The sequence below is a fragment of the Ylistrum balloti genome, unplaced genomic scaffold (genome assembly GCF_031769215.1).
Source record: "Ylistrum balloti isolate Yb309-2 unplaced genomic scaffold, AGI_CSIRO_Ybal_v1 Utg369578, whole genome shotgun sequence".
NCBI classification, from domain to species: Eukaryota; Metazoa; Mollusca; class Bivalvia; order Pectinida; family Pectinidae; genus Ylistrum; species Ylistrum balloti.
In genome coordinates this window covers 685,984-709,889 of record NW_026781870.1, presented here as the reverse complement: position 1 = coordinate 709,889, position 23,906 = coordinate 685,984, and the positions used below count along the sequence as shown (strand labels likewise).

Sequence of the window (23,906 nt, the reverse complement as noted above, 5' to 3'; positions counted from 1 at the left end):
TTACCAAAATAAATTCCTGTGACCTTGAAAGCTGGTCAAGGTCATTCATATTTTGAACTTGATAGGTAATGACCGGAACATCTTCCATATGAATATCAAGGCGCTTGACCTAATGGAACTTTGGAAGTTTTTCGAAAATCTGTTAATAAAGGATCATTGTACTAACTAACAGTATGTTTATCTTACTGGTTCTAGATTTTGTTGACATGCCCTTATTTTTCTTTTTGTTTCAACCTGGAATATTTACTTGTTTTATTTGTGAGGCTATTCATGGTTTTTCTCTTTCTCTGTTACTATCCGGTTACGTCCAGTAAAACATAGATTGTTATGGTACGCCTTAGTGTAAGTCATGATGAAGACAACTGATGTATGAAAGTAGTAAAGCCAAATTTTACACCAGAGGAGCAGTGACTCTAATGGCATAGAAAAAGAGAAGGTAGCAACATTGAATACTAGTGGAGTTTGTTTGTGTCAAAACTTGTTATGAGTATAACAGGCGAAGCATGGATGGATTTTCCTCAAAACCGTTACACTTGCTCCTAGAGTGTTGGCCTCAGATGAAGATTTGAGAAGTGTGCATGGTTGTATTTCACAGGAAGATGAATAATGGACCGGTCTTTGCTGTTGTGGTTGTGCAAGACTCTTTACATAATAGCTCCAGACAGGATGTGATGGCCCTCCCATATACTGTTGAGTGAGATAATGATTGGCTACTACAAAGAGGCCCCACCTCAAAATGTCAGTGGCTCTCTACAAGGCCGTAAACTCAGCAAACAAACAAGCAAACCTAAGCGATGTCACTCAAATTTAAAATGATTAGAAAAACAAAATGACCGCATGGCGGCCATCTTAGGTTTGAACACCAACATCTTGGATTTGGAATTTTGTTTTTATTTCTTGTAAACTTTTAATCATGCAGGATCCTCTTGGACATTTGTTGATGAAAATAGTTGATATGCTTGCAATAATGAAAAATAATATTTATAACTGCTATTTCGTAAAAGTACTGGAGATGGGCACCTAAATCCCCATGGGAAATTCAGTTTTTTATGTTGTTGATCTAAATTTACTTACTGTACATTTGATAGACAAAACAGTTGCAGCTCTAGCCAGGGTTCCTTATCTTTGATTGTCATTTTCGAAATTGGCTTGAAATACTCTGCAGTATATTTCAAGATTTTTCTATGCTATTTGTGTAACGTTATCATAATCAACAGAAATATCATAAGCTCTCCTTGCTGCATTGAATACTTAACAAAGTGACTCCGTTGATGTGTACCATGAATAATTTTTGAAATTCAACAATTTGTTCATTTTGTTCGTTCTTTATCTTTAAAAACATTGGCGATGTCACTTTTCAATATTCGATAGGTCAAACTTTTAAAGAAATCATTGTATGGTCAATCACTCATTCCTAAAATTGACCACTTTGTGTCTCTTATCTTAGTTCAAATCTTCTCATAATTTGTGTCTCTTCTCTAAGTGTCTCTTCCCTTCACTTACCTATGTCTCTTCTCTTAGTTTGTGTCTCTTATCTTTGTTTATATCTCTTCTCATAGTTTATGTCTCTTCTCTTCCCTTGTTTCTCTTCTTGTCAGTGTCTCTGTGTTAGTATCTCTTCTCTTAATTTGTGTCTCTTATCTTAGTTCATGTCTCTTATCTTCATTTGTTCTTCTTCTCCCTGTTAGTATCTCTTAGTTAGTATCTCTTAGTTAGTATCTCTTCTCTTAGTGTCTCTTAGTGCTATCCCACTAATTGCTTTCAACTTTACTGGAGGGACTGATTCACGTGTAATATTGCAACTGATATCTAGTATAGTTATAAACTAGTAATAATTGATATAAGGGCAGTACTTCTATGATCAATTCTTCGTCCTCTTATCTTCCTGTTATAGATATATGTTTGTTTACAGTATTTTTATTTTGGTCATTGTCATTTCGAAAGATAATCTGAGAGGTGAGGATATTGTTTGTATTTTATGATTCTTGGTTAGAAGTGTAGCTCAGGTCAGATTTCCATGGATAAGTATCAAATTAAAGTGTTCAAAATATTACTAATTATGATAAAATCATTTCATTCATATGAAGTTGACACGTAAAGTTAAACCAAAACAAAAATATAACACCACAAACAGATTTTAAAATAAGGACACGATTATAGATTGATGGGTTGCGAGTTACGTTTTCTCTTTCTTTTTATCAAAACTTGTGTATTTTTTGAAGATGTCAACTGCACAACACTTAAGTTGAATGTAGGCACAAAAATACAACATTTACGGTAGTATAGCAAATATTCTATTTTTGGATGAAGTCCAGTTGACAACTTTAATCACAAATTCTTTGCCGAGTACTTTTATGTCTTTTCATCACTGAAGTTTTTTCGAATTAAGTTAATTTGAAAATAATCAAGACAAAGAAATATAGAACCAATCAATAACTTTATTTTTGATAAACAAGCAAGTTCGTGATCTTGACTTTCAATTTCTTATTTCGATGAAATATAAACCATCTTTTTATTATTTTCCTGATTCGAGAGTTGTTCCACACACGACATAACCAAGACTCCTTGTAACCAAAATACATTTTTAGTAATAAGACATTTATGAAAACGAATTGCAAAAAAAGATATATTTCTCAAGAATATCGGTAGACAGGATGTGGGCAAATAAAGAAACGAGATATTATGATATACATAATATTACACATATGACAATGAATCAGTTATCAAAAGAATAAGCAATGAGTCTAATCCTTTATATTTCTATTACATCAAGTGATTCAACGTCCATTTCAACTCAAAAGTCTCATTTAAACAATGATAAGTATTGTAGATATTTAAGACACCCGTTTATCTCTCTCTCTCTATATATATATATATGAAGGTTAGAAAAATGAAACGCTCTCCCTTCAATAGTTCCTCTCAATTGGCAAAATTCCTAATCTTTTGTTTTACAATTTTGAAAATATGCCTTGCAATGACCTAAACTTCTGATTGTTTAATGTATATACATACACAAATACATCAAAATTACTAGCCACATCATTTAACTTATTTGAATAACCCTTAAGTTATGCAGTTAACATGAAAAGCATGAAATACATTTATTAGGAACTTGTAACCCTCTTCGCTCACTCCAGCATGACAACAAAATCGTCGAGCGATTTGGGGTGCATTTATCACCTCTCGCTAAATATCTACATAATATAATAATGTATGTATTATTGAAAATAAGCTCGTGTAGAATGGAAAGCGGTCGTCGAGAAAAGGATATTTCCGGATAATGTTTATTCGGAATAACAAGATTTTCCAGAGGATCGCTATATGCTTTTGGTTTAGAAAGTTTTGAATCAATGTAGGCATTTTTTTTTAAACAAGCATTTAGTGAGTAGTCTTTGTATTTAGCACCAATGACCGGCATGGTACTAGGAATCAGAATTTTCATCCATTCGTTTAAATGATATCTTCATATCGTCCATTGTTTTGTTGGAGGATTTAAGGTATATGACCACCACTGCTGCTGCTATTATAAGCCCCAGTACAATCATACCGAACGCTAGTCCAGCCATCGCACCTGTGTAAGTAAAAACCCAGTAATTAGGGCGAACATAACTTAAACATATACGAATAGTGTACAATGTTACACGATATTTCTAATATGATCATAGGCGCTTTCACAAATATTCATAAGATAACATTCTCATGACAACCTGGAATTAAATATTAAAGGGGGACACAGAGAGACCGAGTTTCCCATGTAGTAATGAACTTACACATTGCATACAATTCGGTACATCGAGAAATTCGAAATATCGAAGTTCGATTCATGGAAGTTTTAATACATATTAACTGGTCAAATGTTAATACATTTGTTGACAGCTATTGCCATTCGGTCAGCTGGTATGATATTGAAGTTAAATACTGCAGATTATAATTGTAAACCGAAACTGGAGGCCACATGCTTCAATCACGCCTGTTTTACGTTGAGTTTTATACATTCAAATTGCTTTCTCAGTCAAAATACATACCGCCACTATATCCTGATGGAGCAGGCGCCGTAACCTTAGCAGCGTAGACCTGCCCATTTGGAAAGTACTTCCCTGTGTAATGCATTACAAAACTGACATCAGGAATATATACATAAATACAGTATGTACAATAAGCACAATTTAGAAAAATACACGGAATCTAAGAGTATATCACCGTTAAAAACAGGTTAAAACACAGTACCAGTGAGTTCGAGATGTTTTCAATGAAATCATTTTACGGTTAACACGACATTACAGTTATTCTTTTGATTGTGAGTGTTTTAGACATTTCACTTACATTTCTATACTATTCCGACACAGTCGATTCCCTATGTTCAGTCTGACCACTCATTTTATTGGGGAAACATTACGTGACAGTTTTGAAAACGAGGCAGTTCATGTGTTATTATTTACATCTTTATGTACGTATTTCAGCGGAAATCAACTAGTATTGTTCATTAGGTGATACATTCCATACATACTTACAATAATGATAATAACATCCGGGAAAACTATTGCTTTAATGCAATGCCTCTAGAACATATTTCTGTCAAAGTATAGCTTCTGAAACAATACTGTAACTGGTCAGTTAGAGAGAGAGTGATAATACTTACGTGAGTATATATCACAGAAAGCACTGGCCTGGACTGTAGACTGCCCAGCAGAGCTCAGGGAAACTCCGCTAAGTCGACACTCTGTGTAATTTCCACAGTAAGAGAATGTGGCACAACCTGCAGCTTCTTCATCCACACATGCTTTAGCACATTCTTGTAGAGAAAGGCCCGTAATGATTCTATCATCAACCAACTTCAAAAGCTTTCTCTGGTAATGTTGAAAGTCGTCAATGTATTGTCCTACCAAAAAGCACGGTAAAAACTATGTATAGTACATATAAACACTATCGAAATATCAAATTGCAAATCTAAACAGAGAAGAGATTAAGATAAATGTTTGCTAAGAGCAATGAAAACCAAATTACTCGACTTTTCCCGTCATTTTAGAAATCTGATGCGTGACGTCATTATTATTCAAAGAGTGACAGAAATTCTTATTGGTGTAATCTGTAGCGTGACACTACAAGGATATTCAGCCGTTTTTTTCGACTGACTAATCAAATGTATTTTATATGGAAAGTGTATTATAAGCATTGACATTAATCTACTCGTGGTAGATTTCTTTTGAATTTCGTAAATATTTGGACTACACTGTTACCAATTGAACAAAACAAAACATAAAAGACAAAAAATGTTCTCTCTTTCGTTCGTGTGAGGACTTACTGGAATAATGATCACATTGTGGTGAAACTTTTATCCCAGACTTGGGGACATCGAGGACGTGGACTTTTCCAATAAAGCACGTGCCTATTTCATCGCAATAGTCAAAAGACTTGCAAGGGAACTCGTGGTAGTCCACACATAATTTGGCACACTGGTTCACGTCATATATCCCCTGATAAATTACCGGAGACGATGAAAGCACTGTGGTTCCTTTCTGCTGGTTAAATTTCGAAGTGTAGTCCCCTGCAATGAAAACGATAATCTCATACAAGTCATGGATCTTAACACTTTAATTGGCAAATGAAGTAAAAATATTCTATAATTGAAATGAAAAAAAATAATAAATCGAAAAAAAGTTATCCATTAGAAGAAGATACATTATAAAAGCTTAAATATGATTTTTAGAGTGCCGAGGCAGTGAGGGAGTAAATGTATCCTTTACAACACGATTCTCATACTATACATATCTGACATCATCGCTTAGTGGTTAAGCCAATATAGACATTTATTGGCTAGGAGATCGGATGGCGTAGATCGTGAGATCGAGGCTCATGATTAAGATACTGTCCTCTGTCATTTATGTTTAAGATGTTTTGTCTTACACACCAAAGAAAAAATATATGGATGAAGCGTTTGATATTATAAAATATCTACATTTATATACATATATATTTAACATTACAATCACATATATGATCTTAGATGAGTTTTCACGCAAGAGTTTTAATGAAACGAATTTTCTTCTTCTTGTTTTGTTTTGTTTGGCGAGCATACTTAAAATTTCAAGACGAGTTTCACAAAATATCATAGAACACATGACACATTACCCCAGTGGATAATAGACGGACAACGTGATAACCAAACCGACCTGCCGTTTGTTGACTGACATGAGAAAACGGAAAGTCTGCTGCTTACGTATGTACAGATCGATGCCTGGAGTGTTCTTAATCTTCTTTGGGTCATCGTCCGGGTGGAAATGTGACAGAACGCATTGCCCGGACTTCCATTCGTATTCAAATGAATTACAGATGAAAACCTCCTCACCAACACAAGCAGCAGCACAATCATCCACAGATAACCCGTTTTCGATATCGTCATCATAATTAGGCACATACTTGTTATGCATTGCCCTAAAATGTTGCAACGTGCTCGCTGATGCATGAAACAGAGAGAACCAGAGTAACAAAGTAATATAAACGAAATGAAGAGAAATTCGCTTATGTATCAAATATCTGTAAAACCATGACATCATTTGCTTTCGTAGAAAGAATTCACATGCTTTAACTTACCAGTAAAAGACTGTCAGACGTTAAATTCGTCTTTTGGTAGCGAATTCAATTTGCATCCGGCTCTAATATAGTATAATTCTCAAATGTAAACATGGTATTGTTTTATAAACCAGTTTGACAAAAGGAAGAAATTGAAGTAAGCCGACAATAAAAAATACTTCGTTAATCTATTTTTATTGATGTATCATGGAAAGACGAAAGCTGATTAAATTATTGGCTCTACTCTAACTCTAAAGTTGAATCAAACAGTACTATTCACTTGTATGTCTGTACAATATTAGTAAGATGGAGAGGTTACCAATATCTATACTTTTTTTTGCAAATTTGCCATTACTTGATAGTAACATGCCTAAAAAGTGGCAGCAAAATGACATGTCAAGATACGTACTTGATGACGGGTCTCTGCCACCCCCAAGCGACACGCTTGATGTTATGTCTGATGCCTTATAAGAAATCTGGAAATATAAATAGGATCGGTAACTGTATTTCACACTTTTATGAATAGTATTTGTGAACAAAGCACATGAGTACATATGACACGCACTTCATGCAATACTTTAATTAACTGATTATAGCTGCATTAATCTTTATATATGGAGAAAAAAGATTCGGTTATTATTTCGTATATTTTCCAATACTTTAGTTCAACCTTGCATGTCAGGTCGAAGCTTTTTACGTATATGCTACGCTCAATGACAACTTGATATCAATGATATCAACTTCTGCGCACTAACGAATTTGCGAGCACCATTTGCGGTATGAACAACACCACATAAAAAAACCGAAATCATCAATTGGAAATGCAGCGCGAAAACTACAATAAAAGTACCACAAAATATTTGCGTTCACAGTATACAAAAGAAATCGTTACGTGCGAACACATATCAGGCGCTCCTGAAGACGACAGTAAAATTGACATGGTCATATGATTTTGTTCCTAATATAAGTTGCTGTACTGTATGATCGGAAAACATGACGTGTGATCTGGTGAAAGATGCACTATCCCTCGTCAGATGATATTTACATAAATAATTTGCAAATTAATTAAAACGGTCGAAATTACGTGAAAATAATAATTGATCAGAACAAAACATCTTGTTGAACGCTGTGCCTGGTGAATGAATATATAGCCAACTCACTGTTGCTGGGTCGATCTTTACGTTCAGCACAAACAACCCCCGAACAACGGCGTTTCTGAGCTTCTCCCATACAGTCTGCAAGTCTTGTTCGGGACGGAAAGTAGATCCCAGCGTTCCTATACAAACAAATCAATTTATTTTCAGTTGACATCAAATTAATCAACCCAGTGTTATCCAGTTATATAATACATACTATTTGTGTTTAAATGTTAAACTTCAATATTCAGCGAAGAAAGTGTAACCTTTGTCAATATGTTAGATCATAATGATACCAGAAAATAGACGATTGTTTTCATTGCTATGACAAATCCCGTCATTTTCTTAATCAACCTGGCCCCACTTGTATAAAATATCTCAATTTCAGATTTCCTCAAGCCCAGATTTTCCTCAGCTAATATTTCCTTGAAAATATCTTGAATGAAAATTCCTCAAGGAATTTCAGGACATCCTACCCGAGGACTTCCTCCTGTTTCTTGAGGAAATTTTATACCAGCCGTTTTTGAGGAGATATCAGCAGAGGAAAATCTCGACTTGAGGAAATGTTTGATCTCTATGAAGGAAGAGGGAATCGGAAAGAAACAAATGGACAAAGACATGTATGAGCGCGTGTGCAAGTGTGGGTTTAAGTAAAATGCTCAAGACACATGAAATATCTGATTGATAATCATTGAAAATAGATGAATAGATAAAAACAATCAACAAAAATACTGTTAGGTATTATATCATATTATGATTGATCCATATATTAGTAGGTAAGAGGTAAATGACTGAATATGATCAATTATTGTTAAATAAGAAATCATATATTTTCTGTGAAATCTATGAAACCATATTTACCGTTTAATTGTATATTTTTTTATTTCCTACGCTAACAATTCAAAATATTTTCCGAATGCAATAAGTAAGCCAGTTTACTTGAGTAATGATCACATGATCCTCCGCTTCCCACGAGTGTTCCGTCCTCTGTATGACTCCTGCTGAGAGTGCACACCTGCGACTTGGCGCAGAAGTCAAAACTGTTGCACGTGAAGTTGTTCGTCACGCAGTAATCGGCACAGTCACTAGCTTGTGATACGTAAGTGATGGTCTTGTCGTTGTGATACTGAAGTACTTGGCCTTTTATCTGTCTAAACTTTGCTATATGGTTAAAATGGAAACATATAATACATATCATTCTCATCAAAGCAACAACAATCAAGCAATATGAGGTCTATATGAAAGTAAGAATAAAGCAGATTGTGAAACACGTAAATTTGTCTTCGTATTTGTTTTTTTTAATCCGACCGGAATAAAACAAATTACATAGAAAACATAAGTTTCATAAGACTTGATACTTTCTAACGACATAGTGACGTGTTTTTATAATTGATAAACACATGTTCATTGCTTTTTAAGCAGTTTGGGCTTATGTTAGCATTTCGTTCGTTTGGGATGGGGGTTGTTTTAGGGCGAGTAACTGCAAAGTATAAACTCAGTGCAAAGACAATATTTATTATCAATATATCTCATTGTATCCCTTAGTATACATGGGTATGATATTTCAGTGTGAGTAACAACAAAATGCATGTTAAACCTACTACATGGTTATTTTCACCATACATTTCTTATTTTGATGCGTCACTCGATATCAACATGAATTAAATAATGCATGCTGCTTTCATTTTTATCATTGTGAATTAACATGGGTTAATTTTGTCATTCGACCAATGCTGTGCAAAAGCAAATGTAAATTCATTGACTAGTTTTGTATACATACTAATTGATGGCGCCTTCTCGAGCAATGTTCCAACAAAGAAGGCTTGGTCGTATTCCATCTGGAAGTCAGCACCTTGGATCCTTAAAGGAGAGACTCCTGTTGCCATTTTTACCAAATTGATGGACTCGAACAGGAAAACTTCCCGATAAACGCGCACCTTGTCATCAAACGTGCCTGTCGATGATATAAACAGAATTAATTAGATATGTGCCAACATCTCAGCAAACTTTGAGTGACGCAGTAGAAATACACTCGTCATTCACATATGATTGGACTGTCCAATGAGACATGATCTCGTGGCTTTTATGTGGGACCTCCTGTTTACTCCCACAAAGAAATTTTTGCACATTTCTATCTTGGACATCAAGTTTAATTAACATAAGCTTACGTATACCTTGTTTTGAATTCATTGTAAAACAAATAATGTTCGAATTTGAAAATATAATTATGGTTTTTTGCTAATGTTCATGCCTTCCGCCAAATCAATCAATCAGATTTAGAAGGAATAATTTAATCATGTGAATATTTTTCTGTTGAAACATTTCAATGTTTTGGATTACATTCAACTTACAAATATCACAGTATTGGAAGATGAGTTAGATACATAAAGACTTAAACAGTTTCGCTTAAGAATTCAAATAGAATGTATGAAATATACCAGTATCCTCAAGTATCTATTTTCAAATGTGTAAAGTTTTCGAATCTGTGTCAACGGAATCAACGAAAATAAATGTCATACAGTAGTCATCAAACCTCTTTAGTGAATACACAGTGAAATGTATGGAAACTTTATCGTTGTGTGATGTTTTTTCTGTTCACTGCGGACAAAATGTAATTTGATGGTTTCAGCCAATAAGACTACTGTACCTGGGAATGATATTTTGAAAGGTATTTTGTCGTCGACTTCAAAGCATGTTCCAATATCAAATTTGGTTATTTCTGGATCTTCTTGTGAAAAGTCATAAATGTTATATCTGGCGCTGTAAGGTATCTGTAAATATAATATTTTAAGATTTCAAGTAACTACTAAATGAATATCTTAACACACGTACATGATAACAGGCATCGGACTGAAACGTGAATTTTCTAAAACGTAATAATCCTACCAAAATGTATATAATATATTTTACTAAGTTTACCATAAGTACATCATGGCGTATACAATTATTACATCCATGATATGTACTATAAGTATACCATGACGGACATCATGACGTATACCACGAGGATATCATGACGTATACCAATAAGATAGCATGACGTATGTGATGACGTATACCACGAGGATATCATGACGTATTTCATGACTACAACGCGGGTATACCATTGTATATGTTGATGTTCACCATGAGTATATCATGACTTATAATATGATGCATATCATAAATATATTATGACGTATGGTATACCATTACGTATATCATGACGTAAATCCTAAAATATATCTTCATTAGATTAACTATATTCTTATGTTTTCACGCTTTATATAACCATATTTAGCATTGGGTTGGTCAAATATTACAAAACATGTAGATCATACATCCAGAGGATTCGAAGAAATTGTACACTGTATGACTCTAAACATAATGGCTACAAAAATAAAGCAGAGGCAATGAAAAGACACTGTACGTTCTTACTTCAGAGATGCCGATGATTATCATACCTTAACAAATCCTTTGTAAGTGGTAAATAATATCAAAAATTACCCCTGTGACGCTTATATCTAAGCGGATGGGAATATCTGTGTCTGCCCTGTTAATGTTGCCTTCGTCGTTCTTCTCGGTATAGGTTTTCTGTAAAATATTTTATCAAAATCGATTCAAAATAAAAAATTCGAAGGGCCCTTGACTTCAAGCGTGACACAAAACAAGAGTGATCCTATTAGTTTCACACTATTTGCATTTGCATGTTGGTGCAACACATTTCACGGGTTTGACCATGAAGTCCTAAGCCCGATGGTATCACTAAACTAGGAAAGTCTTTGAAAATTTCCGAACTTAGTATGAAGTATAAATGTATTTGGAGAGCTCCTTATTTTTTACTTGTATACATCATACCGATAGCTGCAGTGGTTAATAGCCAAATGTTGAAAGAAGTTTCTTATTGTGGCATTGGAAAACATTCTCGTCGGATTCAAATATCAGTTGAACAAAAATAATTTTCCCAAGCAGTCTAACTCGCGGATATTAGTGATCACGTGCCGTATGTGCATTAAAAAAAATCTTTGTCACTACTATGATTTGGCCAGGTAAAATCCCATAAAATTGGCCGCGAGATTAACATAAAAAGTAAAACTCGCGAAAACTAACGACTTTACAGTAAATGCAAGTTACTGTGATTTGTGTCTTTGAAATACTCACCGATAAGAAGAAGAACTGGAAAGTTGCATTCAGCGTTAATCCTGCTAACTTAAAGTCACTTCGTTTAGCAATGAAGACGTCACACAGCATATCTCTAGCATACCGCTGTAAAACAATCATGCGTATCACTTACACAAAAAATATTACCCAAAATACCGTCCAAAGTACGATAATCTGTAGCAATGATATTAACAAAATTTATAATTTGAAGATCTTTTGAGAGTACAATACTTTCAAATACTTTCCAAATAAAATCTAGCTCATCCATACACAGAACGTATAAAATGCTGACGTTTTACTCTGGCGTCATGTGATTTTTGTGATCCTATCGAAATTTTAATCAGTCGAAATCAAGCAAATAGTAACTGTATCACCTCTTTTCAATTACAATATTAAAAGCTATAATATACACTCAAGAAACCCAGCGATCAGAAGAATCGTGTGTTAGTTTTGCTTTTTATCTTTCCATATATACCTGGCCTTCAAATGAGTAGGAATTATCTAGGTAGAATAACTGTCCTGGTGACTTCATTTGTAAGACGAAGGACGGCCTTCCGCTTATAGATGTTGTCACATTGATGCTGGCGTCGAAAGATGTGTTTTTAATAGGCGTGATTGTACAGTTTCCCATCGTCTTGTCGATATTGTAAGATATGCCTAACATAGAGAAAATATCACACTATTGTGTCTTTCACTGGACAAAACATCAGTTACTTCAGCCCAGAAAATGTCAAGAGAACATTCTTAATTTTCTTCTTGTGCAACTTTCACTTCAAAATAAGTTTATCTTGTCTTGTTTTCCCTACTAAAAGCCGACACCATGTATAGTTTTACAAAAGTTTCGATGCCGTGTGAACGGGTATAATACTTAGGAAAATATAATGATGAAATATCACTCTACCACTTTTATAGTTTTACTCTTCTTCAAATTACTTATCATTACTATAAATGAAATTCGCATAAACTGCCACAACATAAAACAGATAAGAATATTGCCCCTTTAACAAACAAAAAAAAAAGAGAAAAAAAATTGGAAATACAGACAAACAAAATTTCATTTCGCTCAATATTGATGAAATGCTGTAAATACATGTATATATATATATATATATATATATATAAAGAAAAAAGAAAAAAAAATATGCGGAGAACTTTGAAAAAGTACGAGAAGAAGAAAATCAAGTGTTCCGTAGCCGACACCTGCCGTAAAAATGGGTCAATCCAAGAACGAAATATCATTTTACAAATGAGAACAAGGTTTTTTAACCAAAAAAACTACAAGGTCTACAGAGGAGCATTGGAAACATCAGATTTCATATGGCGCAAAAATAGAACATTTCCAAATAGCGATCATAATATTTTCACATAATCACCATCCTCGAAACCCTTGTAAGCTTATGTTGTCATTCGTCTAAGAATATACTCACCGGTGTTGAAATCGTGGATCTCTGTAGCCGCGTCAGTGTTGTAATAAGGAGGTGTGTTCGGTTGGGGACGGAAGTCATAGCGTACTAGTTTGAACGCATCATCATACCAAACCTGAACAACAACGCAATAACGTATACTTTCATCAAAGCTAAACAACATATCATAGTATCAAATCTAAACAACGGCATATCATCTCACCAAATCTAAACAACATATCATAGTATCAAATCTAAACAACAGCATATCATTTCACCATTTTTAAACAACGTATCATCGTATCAAATCTAAACATCAATGTCCCATCGTATAAAAGCTAAACATCAATAGTCTGTTGAACACTATTCATCATCGAATCTTAACATTCCGAATAAATTCTAAAAATATGCATGCGTTATTTTGGAAATGAGATATCGACTGAGATTGAGAAATGTGTCCCGCAATGTATATCGGATACGTTTCAAATTTTGAGGTACTACATTACAACATCAAGCAAACGAGCCATTATTTGAAAGGCTTGCAGCATACATTTTTAAATACATTTACTGTACAAAACGTTATATGTATAAAGACACAAGGTAATTAATGAAATCTTTATGGCAAGTACTGGTAAATTACGGTTTTATTCTTGATTAAAGTCAAACAATGAATAGACAGTGAAGTGTTTATTGTATATATGTACTCACATCCGCTTCTGTTATAGCATTGTTTATAGGGGCCACAATTTCCTCCCTATAGATGTAAGCCTTTTTTAAAACTGGCACTGGCCTGGTCTGTTTCCTTCCGGGACAAACAACGCCAGGGGGCGTCTGTTGGTATAAACATATATAAAAGCAAATGGGAAAGAACAAGATTGGTAGAAGTATTCGTTCCGTTTCCGGTTACGCCATTTACATGCGTAATTTGCAAATAAGAAACAACAAACAGTTTTATTGAACAGATCATTTCATACTAATTCGGGGACAAGCTGCCTTCCCGAGACAATTTTAAGAAAGTGAACAAACTTATGCTGCATAAGATGTGTAACAACAGAAGTTTCGATGTCACGTTTTCATTCACTCGAATAGTGACACGGTCAGGAAAAATACTTCACTTTTTACTTGACTTTTATCATATTTTCGAATATTACGAAATTTATTATGGTTCTAGTACACCTCCCTATCGAGATTGGAATTCTTCCGATACATTTTGATTTTTATCACTCGCCTTCTAGGCTTCAATGTCTGGTGCTCTTTATTATTATTTTTTTGTTTGAACTGCACCAATTTCTTTATCTGTATTGGAAAGTTTTTTCCAAGTATGTCTTCATACAGTCTTGGGGTAAGTATACTGATGTAGATGTAAATTTTCTATCATCCTCCCAGCTTTCTGTTTAATAACACAATCAGATATAAAAACCGATGAATGTTGCCTCTCCTACATACTTAGATTTCGCACTTAATGAGCATTACATGTAATAGTTACAATGTATTCGAATTGAACAACTTGTACTATTAATTGTACTTGGTACTTCATGGGACTAGGGAAATGACTCGCTATTGACACAGGGGAAATTCAAGATAGTATTCTTATTTTATCAAATAGAACACTTTCTGCTTGTATAAAAGTAAATTTAAATATTTACCAAAAAATGGAACACTTTCTGCTTGTGTAAAAGTAATTTTTTTTTATATATTTACCAAAAATCAGAACACTTTCTGTTTGTGTAAAATTAAAATTTTTTATATATTGACCAAAAATAGAAAACTTTCTGCTTGTGTAAATGTATTTTTATATATTTACCAAAACTCACAACACTTTCTGCTTGTATCAAAGTAAATTTAAATATTTACCAAAAAATGGAACACTTTCTGCTTGTGTAAAAGTAATTTTTTTTTATATATTTACCAAAACTCACAACACTTTCTGCTTGTATCAAAGTAAATTTAAATATTTACCAAAAAATGGAACACTTTCTGCTTGTGTAAAAGTAAATTTATATATTTACCACAAATTAGAACACTTTCTGCTTGTGTAAATGTAAATTTATATATTTACCACAAATTAGAACACTTTCTGCTTGTGTAAAAGTAAATTTTTTTATATATTTACCACAAATTAGAACACTTTCTGCTTGTGTAAATGTAAATTTATATATTTACCAAAAATTAGAACACTTTCTGCTTGTGTAAAAGTAAATTTTTTTTTATATATTTACCACAAATTAGAACACTTTCTGCTTGTGTAAATGTAAATTTATATATTTACCACAAATTAGAACACTTTCTGCTTGTGTAAAAGTAATTTTTTTTTATATATATTTACCAAAAATTAGAACACTTTCTGCTTGTGTAAAAGTAAATTTATATATTTACCAAAAATTAGAACACTTTCTGTTTGTGTAAATGTAAATTTATACATTGACCAAAAATTCACAACACTTTCTGCTTGTGTAAAAGTAAATTTTTTATATATTTACCACAAATTAGAACACTTTCTGCTTGTGTAAATGTAAATTTATATATTTACCACAAATTAGAACACTTTCTGCTTGTGTAAATGTAAATTTATATATTTACCACAAATTAGAACACTTTCTGCTTGTGTAAATGTAAATTTATATATTTACCACAAATTAGAACACTTTCTGCTTGTGTAAAAGTAAATTTTTTTATATATTTACCACAAATTAGAACACTTTCTGCTTGTGTAAATGTAAATTTATATATTTACCAAAAATTAGAACACTTTCTGCTTGTGTAAAAGTAAATTTTTTATATATTTACCACAAATTAGAACACTTTCTGCTTGTGTAAAAGTAAATTTTTTATATATTTACCACAAATTAGAACACTTTCTGCTTGTGTAAATGTAAATTTATATATTTACCACAAATAGAACACTTTCTGCTTGTGTAAAAGTAAATTTAAATATTTACCAAAAATTAGAACACTTTCTGCTTGTGTAAAAGTAAATTTAAATATTTACCAAAAATTAGAACACTTTCTGCTTGTGTAAAAGTAAATTTATATATTTACCAAAAATTAGAACACTTTCTGTTTGTGTAAATGTAAATTTATACATTGACCAAAAATTCACAACACTTTCTGCTTGTGTAAAAGTAAATTTTTTATATATTTACCACAAATTAGAACACTTTCTGCTTGTGTAAATGTAAATTTATATATTTACCACAAATTAGAACACTTTCTGCTTGTGTAAATGTAAATTTATATATTTACCAAAAATTAGAACACTTTCTGCTTGTGTAAATGTAAATTTATACATTGACCAAAAATAGAACACTTTCTGCTTGTGTAAAAGTAAATTTAAATATTTACCAAAAATTAGAACACTTTCTGCTTGTATAAAAGTAAATTTAAATATTTACCAAAAAATGGAACACTTTCTGCTTGTGTAAAAGTATTTTTTTTTATATATTGACCAAAAATAGAAAACTTTCTGCTTGTGTAAATGTATTTTTATATATTTACCAAAACTCACAACACTTTCTGCTTGTATCAAAGTAAATTTATATATTTACCACAAATTAGAACACTTTCTGCTTGTGTAAAAGTAAATTTATATATTTACCAAAAACACGTCACTCGTGGCGTCAATTTCGACTCTAAAGTTCGTATAGTCGTAAAAATGATGAAATGGTACATAAGAGCCATCTGCCATCTTCTGCTGTCCCTGGACTTCCGCTCGGACAGGAATTTGTTGCCATCCCGCTGGGGTAACCCACGTCGCAGCTTATGATAAACAAAAGGCCACATATTTCAATTAGAGTTATACAATACATTGTCTTCTAGTATGGAAACAAGACCCGCAATTAGTTGACAATAATCTTATTATCAGCAATATTGATGACGACGACAATTATGACGTTTATTAAAATATTATAATTGTTGTTATCTACTCATTTTCGGCGATTAAATCAAAGTTTAAACAAAATTCATCGACAACAAAGTTAAAATCCTAATCCGGGTCCTGACTTCCATATAAGTCCGCGAAAATTTGCATAATTGTAAAAACACTTTAATGTGATGCATCCATACATTGACCTGTTTAACAGTTTTACATACTTGTAAAATAATAGTCTAAATAAAAGGTGGAGTTGAGTTCATTCCATGTTGTGCATGTTCTCCAGTGATCACATTGTACTCCTCGAATTGTGGAAAGTCCCATATATTGCTACGATAAAGAAGGCGAAATACAATAGAAATATTGTCATGCATAAAAATTGAGCCAACCATTATACTCTAAATACATGATGTCAGCGATGTGACCGGTCTCTGATTGAATTTTTTAACCTTGTTTGACATAAATAGTAATCATCCTGAAAACCACTTTCCACTTTTTATGCCCAAGGATTAAAGGTTAAAGGATCAAAATCAAAGGCGACCGGTCAGCCGTGTGTTTAATTTCATATAGAATGACACAAACGGTCACAATCACTGATAACTTTTTTGAGGTAACAAAGATAATTTCCAAATCAAGCCAATTTGCTACTGTGCGTTGTGTGATTCCTTACCTATTTATCAAAGAGATCAAGGTTTGGTTACCGTTTATACACTTGTCGACTCATATAAATCCCAAAGTGGTGTATACAAAGCAGTCGAGTTCTTCACGTATTCCAAACATCCAACGAAGCCGTGAAGATATAATGCGTAAAAACATGGATTGCAAAGATTTAAATTAATACGTAATTACGAGGCGATTTTTATATACTTATATATATTTTAAATACCTGGTTTTGCTGTAAGAAGTGAAGAACTCCAGTTGTAGTAAATACATGGATTTTACCACCTTGTTCGTTGTTTCCAAAGAAGATGTTATTATCATCATTGGTTAAGTTATCAACCTTACACGAACCGTCCGCTAAAACACAAACACGCAAAAATGATTAAAAAAACCCACACGAATCTTCCGCTAAAACATAAACACACGAAGATTAAAAAAGAAACGAAGATTAACTTACACTTTTTAAGGAACTGATTTCTAAAATGGACATTCACATAACATTCGAGACCATTTCTGTGTGATATACCAGGGATACTTAGCTGTGGAATAACTCTACATACAGTTCAATATTGTCTCCTGGTATGTATGATAGTACTAAATTTGGTTGCTAAATTTTAAAAAGTCATCGATGAAGGAATATCTTACGATAGGCGTAAAAGAGCTGGTCGTTTGCATAGTCGAATATTAATTTGAACTGCTCGCCATCCTTATACATAGTGAGAGTAGCTCTGTTATTATTGCCGTCATAGTATTCCTCAGCCGACACTGTGTAGCTCTTGTCCTCAATCGTCGCCTCCACCCTGGTCTGAAATGTCTGCGGCAGTTCGGGAAATGTTGGATCTGTTGACGTTAAGAAATCACGTTATTTTGATTGTTTATGTACATGTTTTAGTATATACGCCGATTTCGTGATTACGATGTGTCCATGAAATAAAGTTACAACAAAACATAACAAAACAAATTCAATGTTTATGATTTCACAGAATAATTCTCCTATCCTTTAGCAGATGTCGTTTTCGCTTTTTTTTCATATCATGATTTTTTTTCTAGAGACATGCAAGAAATTGGGATCTTTCCATATAACTTGAGCTTCCGTAACCTGCGTGCAACGGTTCAGAATATATGCATGGACTGGACGTTGTTCTACATTTATCTTACACATGGAAATTACGAAGTTTGTTTAATTATGGGATAAGTGTTTTTCTCAGTCGGATTTTGACTTTTCTTTGGATTACTTCAGATTTTCCCCAGTCGCTTCCAAGGCTTCAACATTTAGGCTCTTAACATCACTGAGGAGTCCTAGAAGGACACAACATTCATAGTCTAGTTCTACTGCATCTAACTCTAGATTTGTATTAAAGTTCGCTATTCACTCGTACGTCTTTTGTACAATTTTCTAAATATAGTATATACCGAATGATGAAATATACTATCTCATACAGCTGTAAAAGATAAGTCAATAATGATATGGACACAATCAGAGAAACTGTACAATGGCAATAAAAAGTTAAAAGACTACGTTTATATTTTCACAGTATGTATGTTGATTACCGTTTGGCCCTGGTGTAACACCGGTAGTGGGAACACAGTAAGGTTGTTGACTAAAAACGTTTGCACTCAACCCGAGACACGCCACAAAAAAAGCCCAAGTAGGGACACGCATGGAGACCTGAATAAGATTATATATACGTATGTACTTATGATATGATCAACCACTTTTTTCATTATAACACATCGGTAGCAAAGACAGAAATAAAAACACAAAAGTTAAAAGAACAGAAAAAAACATTTAAAAAATGTTCATTAGACTGGCAATGCAGATAAATGTACAATTAAAGCGTGACAATGCATCATTAATCAACACGATAAGGTGCGGTTTTAACATCAAATAAAACACATAGAATTAAAGCACAACACACTAAAATACCAATTTACATGTATTACATAATGTGATTAAAACACATGGAACTGATGTAGCTAAACACTATATGACATTTTATCTTATAAAACAGAACTTAGATATGATGTAAACACGAATCAATAGTCAATCATGATTGAATGTTTGATTGTCATGATGTGGACATATAGAGCATGACGTTAGTACTATCGCCCCGAAATTATAAAATAACCGTAGTGAACGTTGATGCGGTGAGTTATCTTATCATCAATGTTGTAAGCTCTCATTACGAGGGATATATTTACAAATTAATCGTCGATTTCAAATTGGTTTGTTGACTGTTATTTCTCTTTGATGCTGAACTGATCCTTGATTTTCAGTTCATTTATATACTTACCTAACATATATTTGACATTTCATATGAGAATTATTTATGTAATGGCGTTATGTATGGTGTATATCAACACATGCATAAACGCATTTGTTTGGGAGTATAGATACAGTATTATCAGTTAGATATGATAGAGTGTCCCGAGTGTATCCAGGTAGATAATAAGATAGATATGTACCGGTCAGGTATAGGGACGTATCGAACGCCTATCTCTTACTACCGCTGTATATAAACACTACATACGTCTAAAATAAATATGTATTCACAGAAGTAACGAGATTTTGTTTAATTAATGCAAAAAAAAAAAGTCACACGGAACATTTATTACACCATCTTAAGTAAATAGAGAGGTAAAGGTAAACCATGGGAAAATCTATTTCAAAACCAACAAGGTAATATTGACACATAAAAGAAATCTTAATCAAAGTCAATAAAACGACTATTATATAATATGAAATACAGAAAAGATATTAGGAGAATAAGAAATAAGTGTGGAACGTGTTACCCACTGTAACTTTATCTGTTATCAGTATCTGCCTACCACAAGTTATCTGTACAGATACACACATCGATCCTGTCTCCGCGTTAAATACTTCTTACATGCCATATAGCCGTTCGTGAAATCACTCGTGATATCTGTATTCGCTACTTTATAACAGGACTAGCGGGTTCCTTGTCGTTCACACGGTTCTTATTTGAGATAATGACATAATTTGCTTAGATCCATCAAGATTAAATGGCGGTGCAGCCAATGACGCCAAAACGCTTACCCTTCGTGAACATATCAGATAATATCTATGAAATAACTGAAATGTCAAATAAATTATATAATTTGGAACCCCTTTGTTTCCTGTAAGTTAGGTACAGTCATGCTTACTTTTATTTTTGGTACCCCTCTATTTCCTGTAAGTTAGGTACAGACAGTCTTATTTTTATTTTTGAACACCTCTGTTTCCGGTTAGTTAGGTACAGCCAGACTTACTTTTTTTGTACACCTCTGTTTCCGATTAGTTAGGAACAGCCAAGCTTACTTTTATTTTTGTACACCTCTGTTTCCGGTTAGTTAGGTACAGCCAGACTTACTTTTTTGTACACCTCTGTTTCCGGTTAGTTAGGTACAGCCAGACTTACTTTTTTTGTACACCTCTGTTTCCGATTAGTTAGGACCAGCCAGGCTTACTTTTATTTTTGTACACCTCTGTTTCCGGTTAGTTAGGTACAGCCAGACTTACTTTTTTGTACACCTCTGTTTCCGGTTAGTTAGGTACAGCCAGACTTACTTTTTTTGTACACCTCTGTTTCCGATTAGTTAGGACCAGCCAGGCTTACTTTTATTTTTGTACACCTCTGTTTCCGGTTAGTTAGGAACAGCCAAGCTTACTTTTATTTTTGAACACCTCTGTTTCCGATTAGTTAGGTATAGTCAGGCTTACTTTTATTTTTGAACACCTCTATTATCTGTTAGTTAGGAACAGCCAGGCTTACTTTTATTTTTGAACACCTCTGTTTCCGATTAGTTAGGAACAGCCAAGCTTACTTTTATTTTTGAACACCTCTATTATCTGTTAGTTAGGTACAGCCAGGCTTACTTTTATTTTTGAACCTTTTTATTTTAGTATATCAAATTTATTATTATTATTTTGATATACCTACGTATCAGGTTGCTCTTTTTTCTCTCACTGTTATATATTGGTTCATCCTTTTATGGAGTTACATTATTGGCCGTGATGTTCGATATTGTTCTTGATCACGAACAATGTGATAGGTAGTGGACAGAAACTTCTTGAATACAGCGAAATTCTTTCCTTATATAATTATAAGAATATCCCGATAAAAGTGATAGGGGATCTCACACGAATTTCATTGGTATGAGAATATCCCGATAAAAGTGACAGGGGATCTCACACGAGTTTCATTGGTATGAGAATATCCCGATAAAAGTGAAAGGGGATCTCACACGAATTTCATTGGTATGAGAATATCCCGATAAAAGTGACAGGGGATCTCACACGAGTTTCATTGGTATGAGAATACCCCGATAAAAGTGATAGGGGATCTCACACGAATTTCATTGGTATGAGAATATCCCGATAAAAGTGACAGGGGATCTCACACGAATTTCATTGGTATGAGAATATCCCGATAAAAGTGACAGGGGATCTCACACGAGTTTCATTGGTATGAGAATATCTCGATAAAAGTGACAAGGGATCTTACACGAGTTTCATTGGTATGAGAATATCTCGATAAAAGTAATAGGGGATCTCACACGAGTTTCATTGGTATGAGAATATCCCGATAAAAGTGATAGGGGATCTCACAGGAGTTTCATTGGTGTGAGATTGACGGAATGAATCTGAGAACTCACAATTTTTTTTATGAAATTGTGACGAATGTAATATTCTGTTTATCATATAAATTAAATATCTAACGGGCATTCGTGATAAGACTGATCGGAATTCCAATTTGATGCTATTAGCATTTTATACCCTTTTCTTTCGCGACGTCACAATGCATATTACACCATGAAGTTATGATGTCATATTAGAAACAATTTACCAAAATTTCAGCCAATCACAGCCTCGCTAAGACATATTTCATATGTGAAATAAAAAATATCTGTAATTGTTGTCATTACATTTATAATATGATAGTTCTGGGTATATTAGGAAATACAAACACGATTATACTATAAATATAAAAACATAAACAGTATCTCCGATTAAACCGATTCGATGTGTTCAACCTCGATGAGAAAGAAAATTGCCCCCACCCCTTCACCACCGCTGAAAAATAACATGGTATATTCAGGAACCATAACAACACATTGTTGACAGAGACGTTCCTCCCTGTGTCTTCATGGAAACAATGACACGCTCTGTTGTAGAGTTACTTAAAATCAATATGATTGAACATGTTTCAGACATACTAGTTTCACGTAATATCAGTTCAGCCTCTAATTGTTAATTCCAAATGTTTTAATGAACAATATAACAGAGGTCAATATTTAACCAATTAAGAATTTTTTACTTAAATATTTGAAGTAATATTAATGCAAAATATTTTTTTTATATTGACCGGAACGAATCAACCATTCATTGTCTAACTTTCCGGAACAACATAATATTCATATGTCACATTTCAGATATTGCAATATATTTTCTATTAAAACAAACAAGCACGCAATAGGGGATATGTGACAGATTAATGAGAGCATGGAAACAAATGAAAGCAGTAACATCTATATGTTATGCAAGCATCTATCAACAAATATTAGATAGTGTAAAACAAAATCACAAAATGTCGAGAAACACACAATAAAGATGCATATTGTGACGCATGTAACATACGATATTGGGACCGTGTGTGAATACAATAATAATATTTAGTCTTACCGCCATTTTCTAGAACTGGACAGCCCACTACGATGGAGGAGCTTGGACTCTGGAATGTTCAAAGTATCAGTAAGTGTGTATTAGCATCATCTACCCGTTAGTGTTATCATAGCTGTCCTATATAGTGAAGAGATACCGACAATACACACAACGTTATCTAACATTTGCTCTCACGTGTCTCATATAAATGTCTAACATGTAGACATCAGTTTATGTGTGTGACATATATGTATACTGAAACAATTCGTGTAAATCAGAAATCATCTCACATAAACACTGTTTCTTCCAGTGGTGATATTACATTTCCTGTATTCCTTGTGTTATTTTGTCTTTATTACTAAGTGAGAAACAGTCGCGTTGTCATCTTAGACAGAGTATCACCGAGGCAGGTGATGACTACCTCACTGTTCAACATGCGGGAGGCCCACCACATACTATCGAAAACA

The 23,906-nt window shown here is 33.5% G+C and overlaps 1 protein-coding gene across 1 annotated transcript; it reads right to left on the bottom strand.

Moving 5' to 3' along the window:
• Nucleotides 1–3,422: 3,422 nt before the first annotated feature.
• On the bottom strand, nucleotides 3,423–23,466 carry LOC132543128 (uncharacterized). The gene is made up of 21 exons (XM_060206593.1): nucleotides 23,461–23,466; nucleotides 19,329–19,446; nucleotides 18,423–18,617; nucleotides 18,004–18,134; nucleotides 17,339–17,447; nucleotides 16,845–17,005; nucleotides 13,958–14,080; nucleotides 13,274–13,385; nucleotides 12,322–12,503; nucleotides 11,847–11,951; nucleotides 11,193–11,279; nucleotides 10,354–10,477; nucleotides 9,487–9,660; nucleotides 8,646–8,867; nucleotides 7,731–7,846; nucleotides 6,980–7,046; nucleotides 6,218–6,454; nucleotides 5,303–5,545; nucleotides 4,640–4,879; nucleotides 4,026–4,097; nucleotides 3,423–3,571 (listed from the first exon to the last, which is right to left on the bottom strand). The coding sequence occupies exons 1-21, from the start codon at nucleotides 23,464–23,466 to the stop codon at nucleotides 3,423–3,425; spliced, it is 2,973 nt and encodes a 990-aa protein (XP_060062576.1).
• Nucleotides 23,467–23,906: the final 440 nt, after the last annotated feature.

What these genes read in the sequence shown, in the direction of transcription:
- LOC132543128 (XM_060206593.1), bottom strand. An exon ending in TTTAGACTATTATTTTACAA is followed by an intron (nt 17,006 to 17,338) that starts GTATGTAAAACT and finishes GTTTATCATAAG; the next exon opens with CTGCGACGTGGGTTACCCCA. An exon ending in CCTACTCATTTGAAGGCCAG is followed by an intron (nt 11,952 to 12,321) that starts GTATATATGGAA and finishes ATTGTTTTACAG; the next exon opens with CGGTATGCTAGAGATATGCT.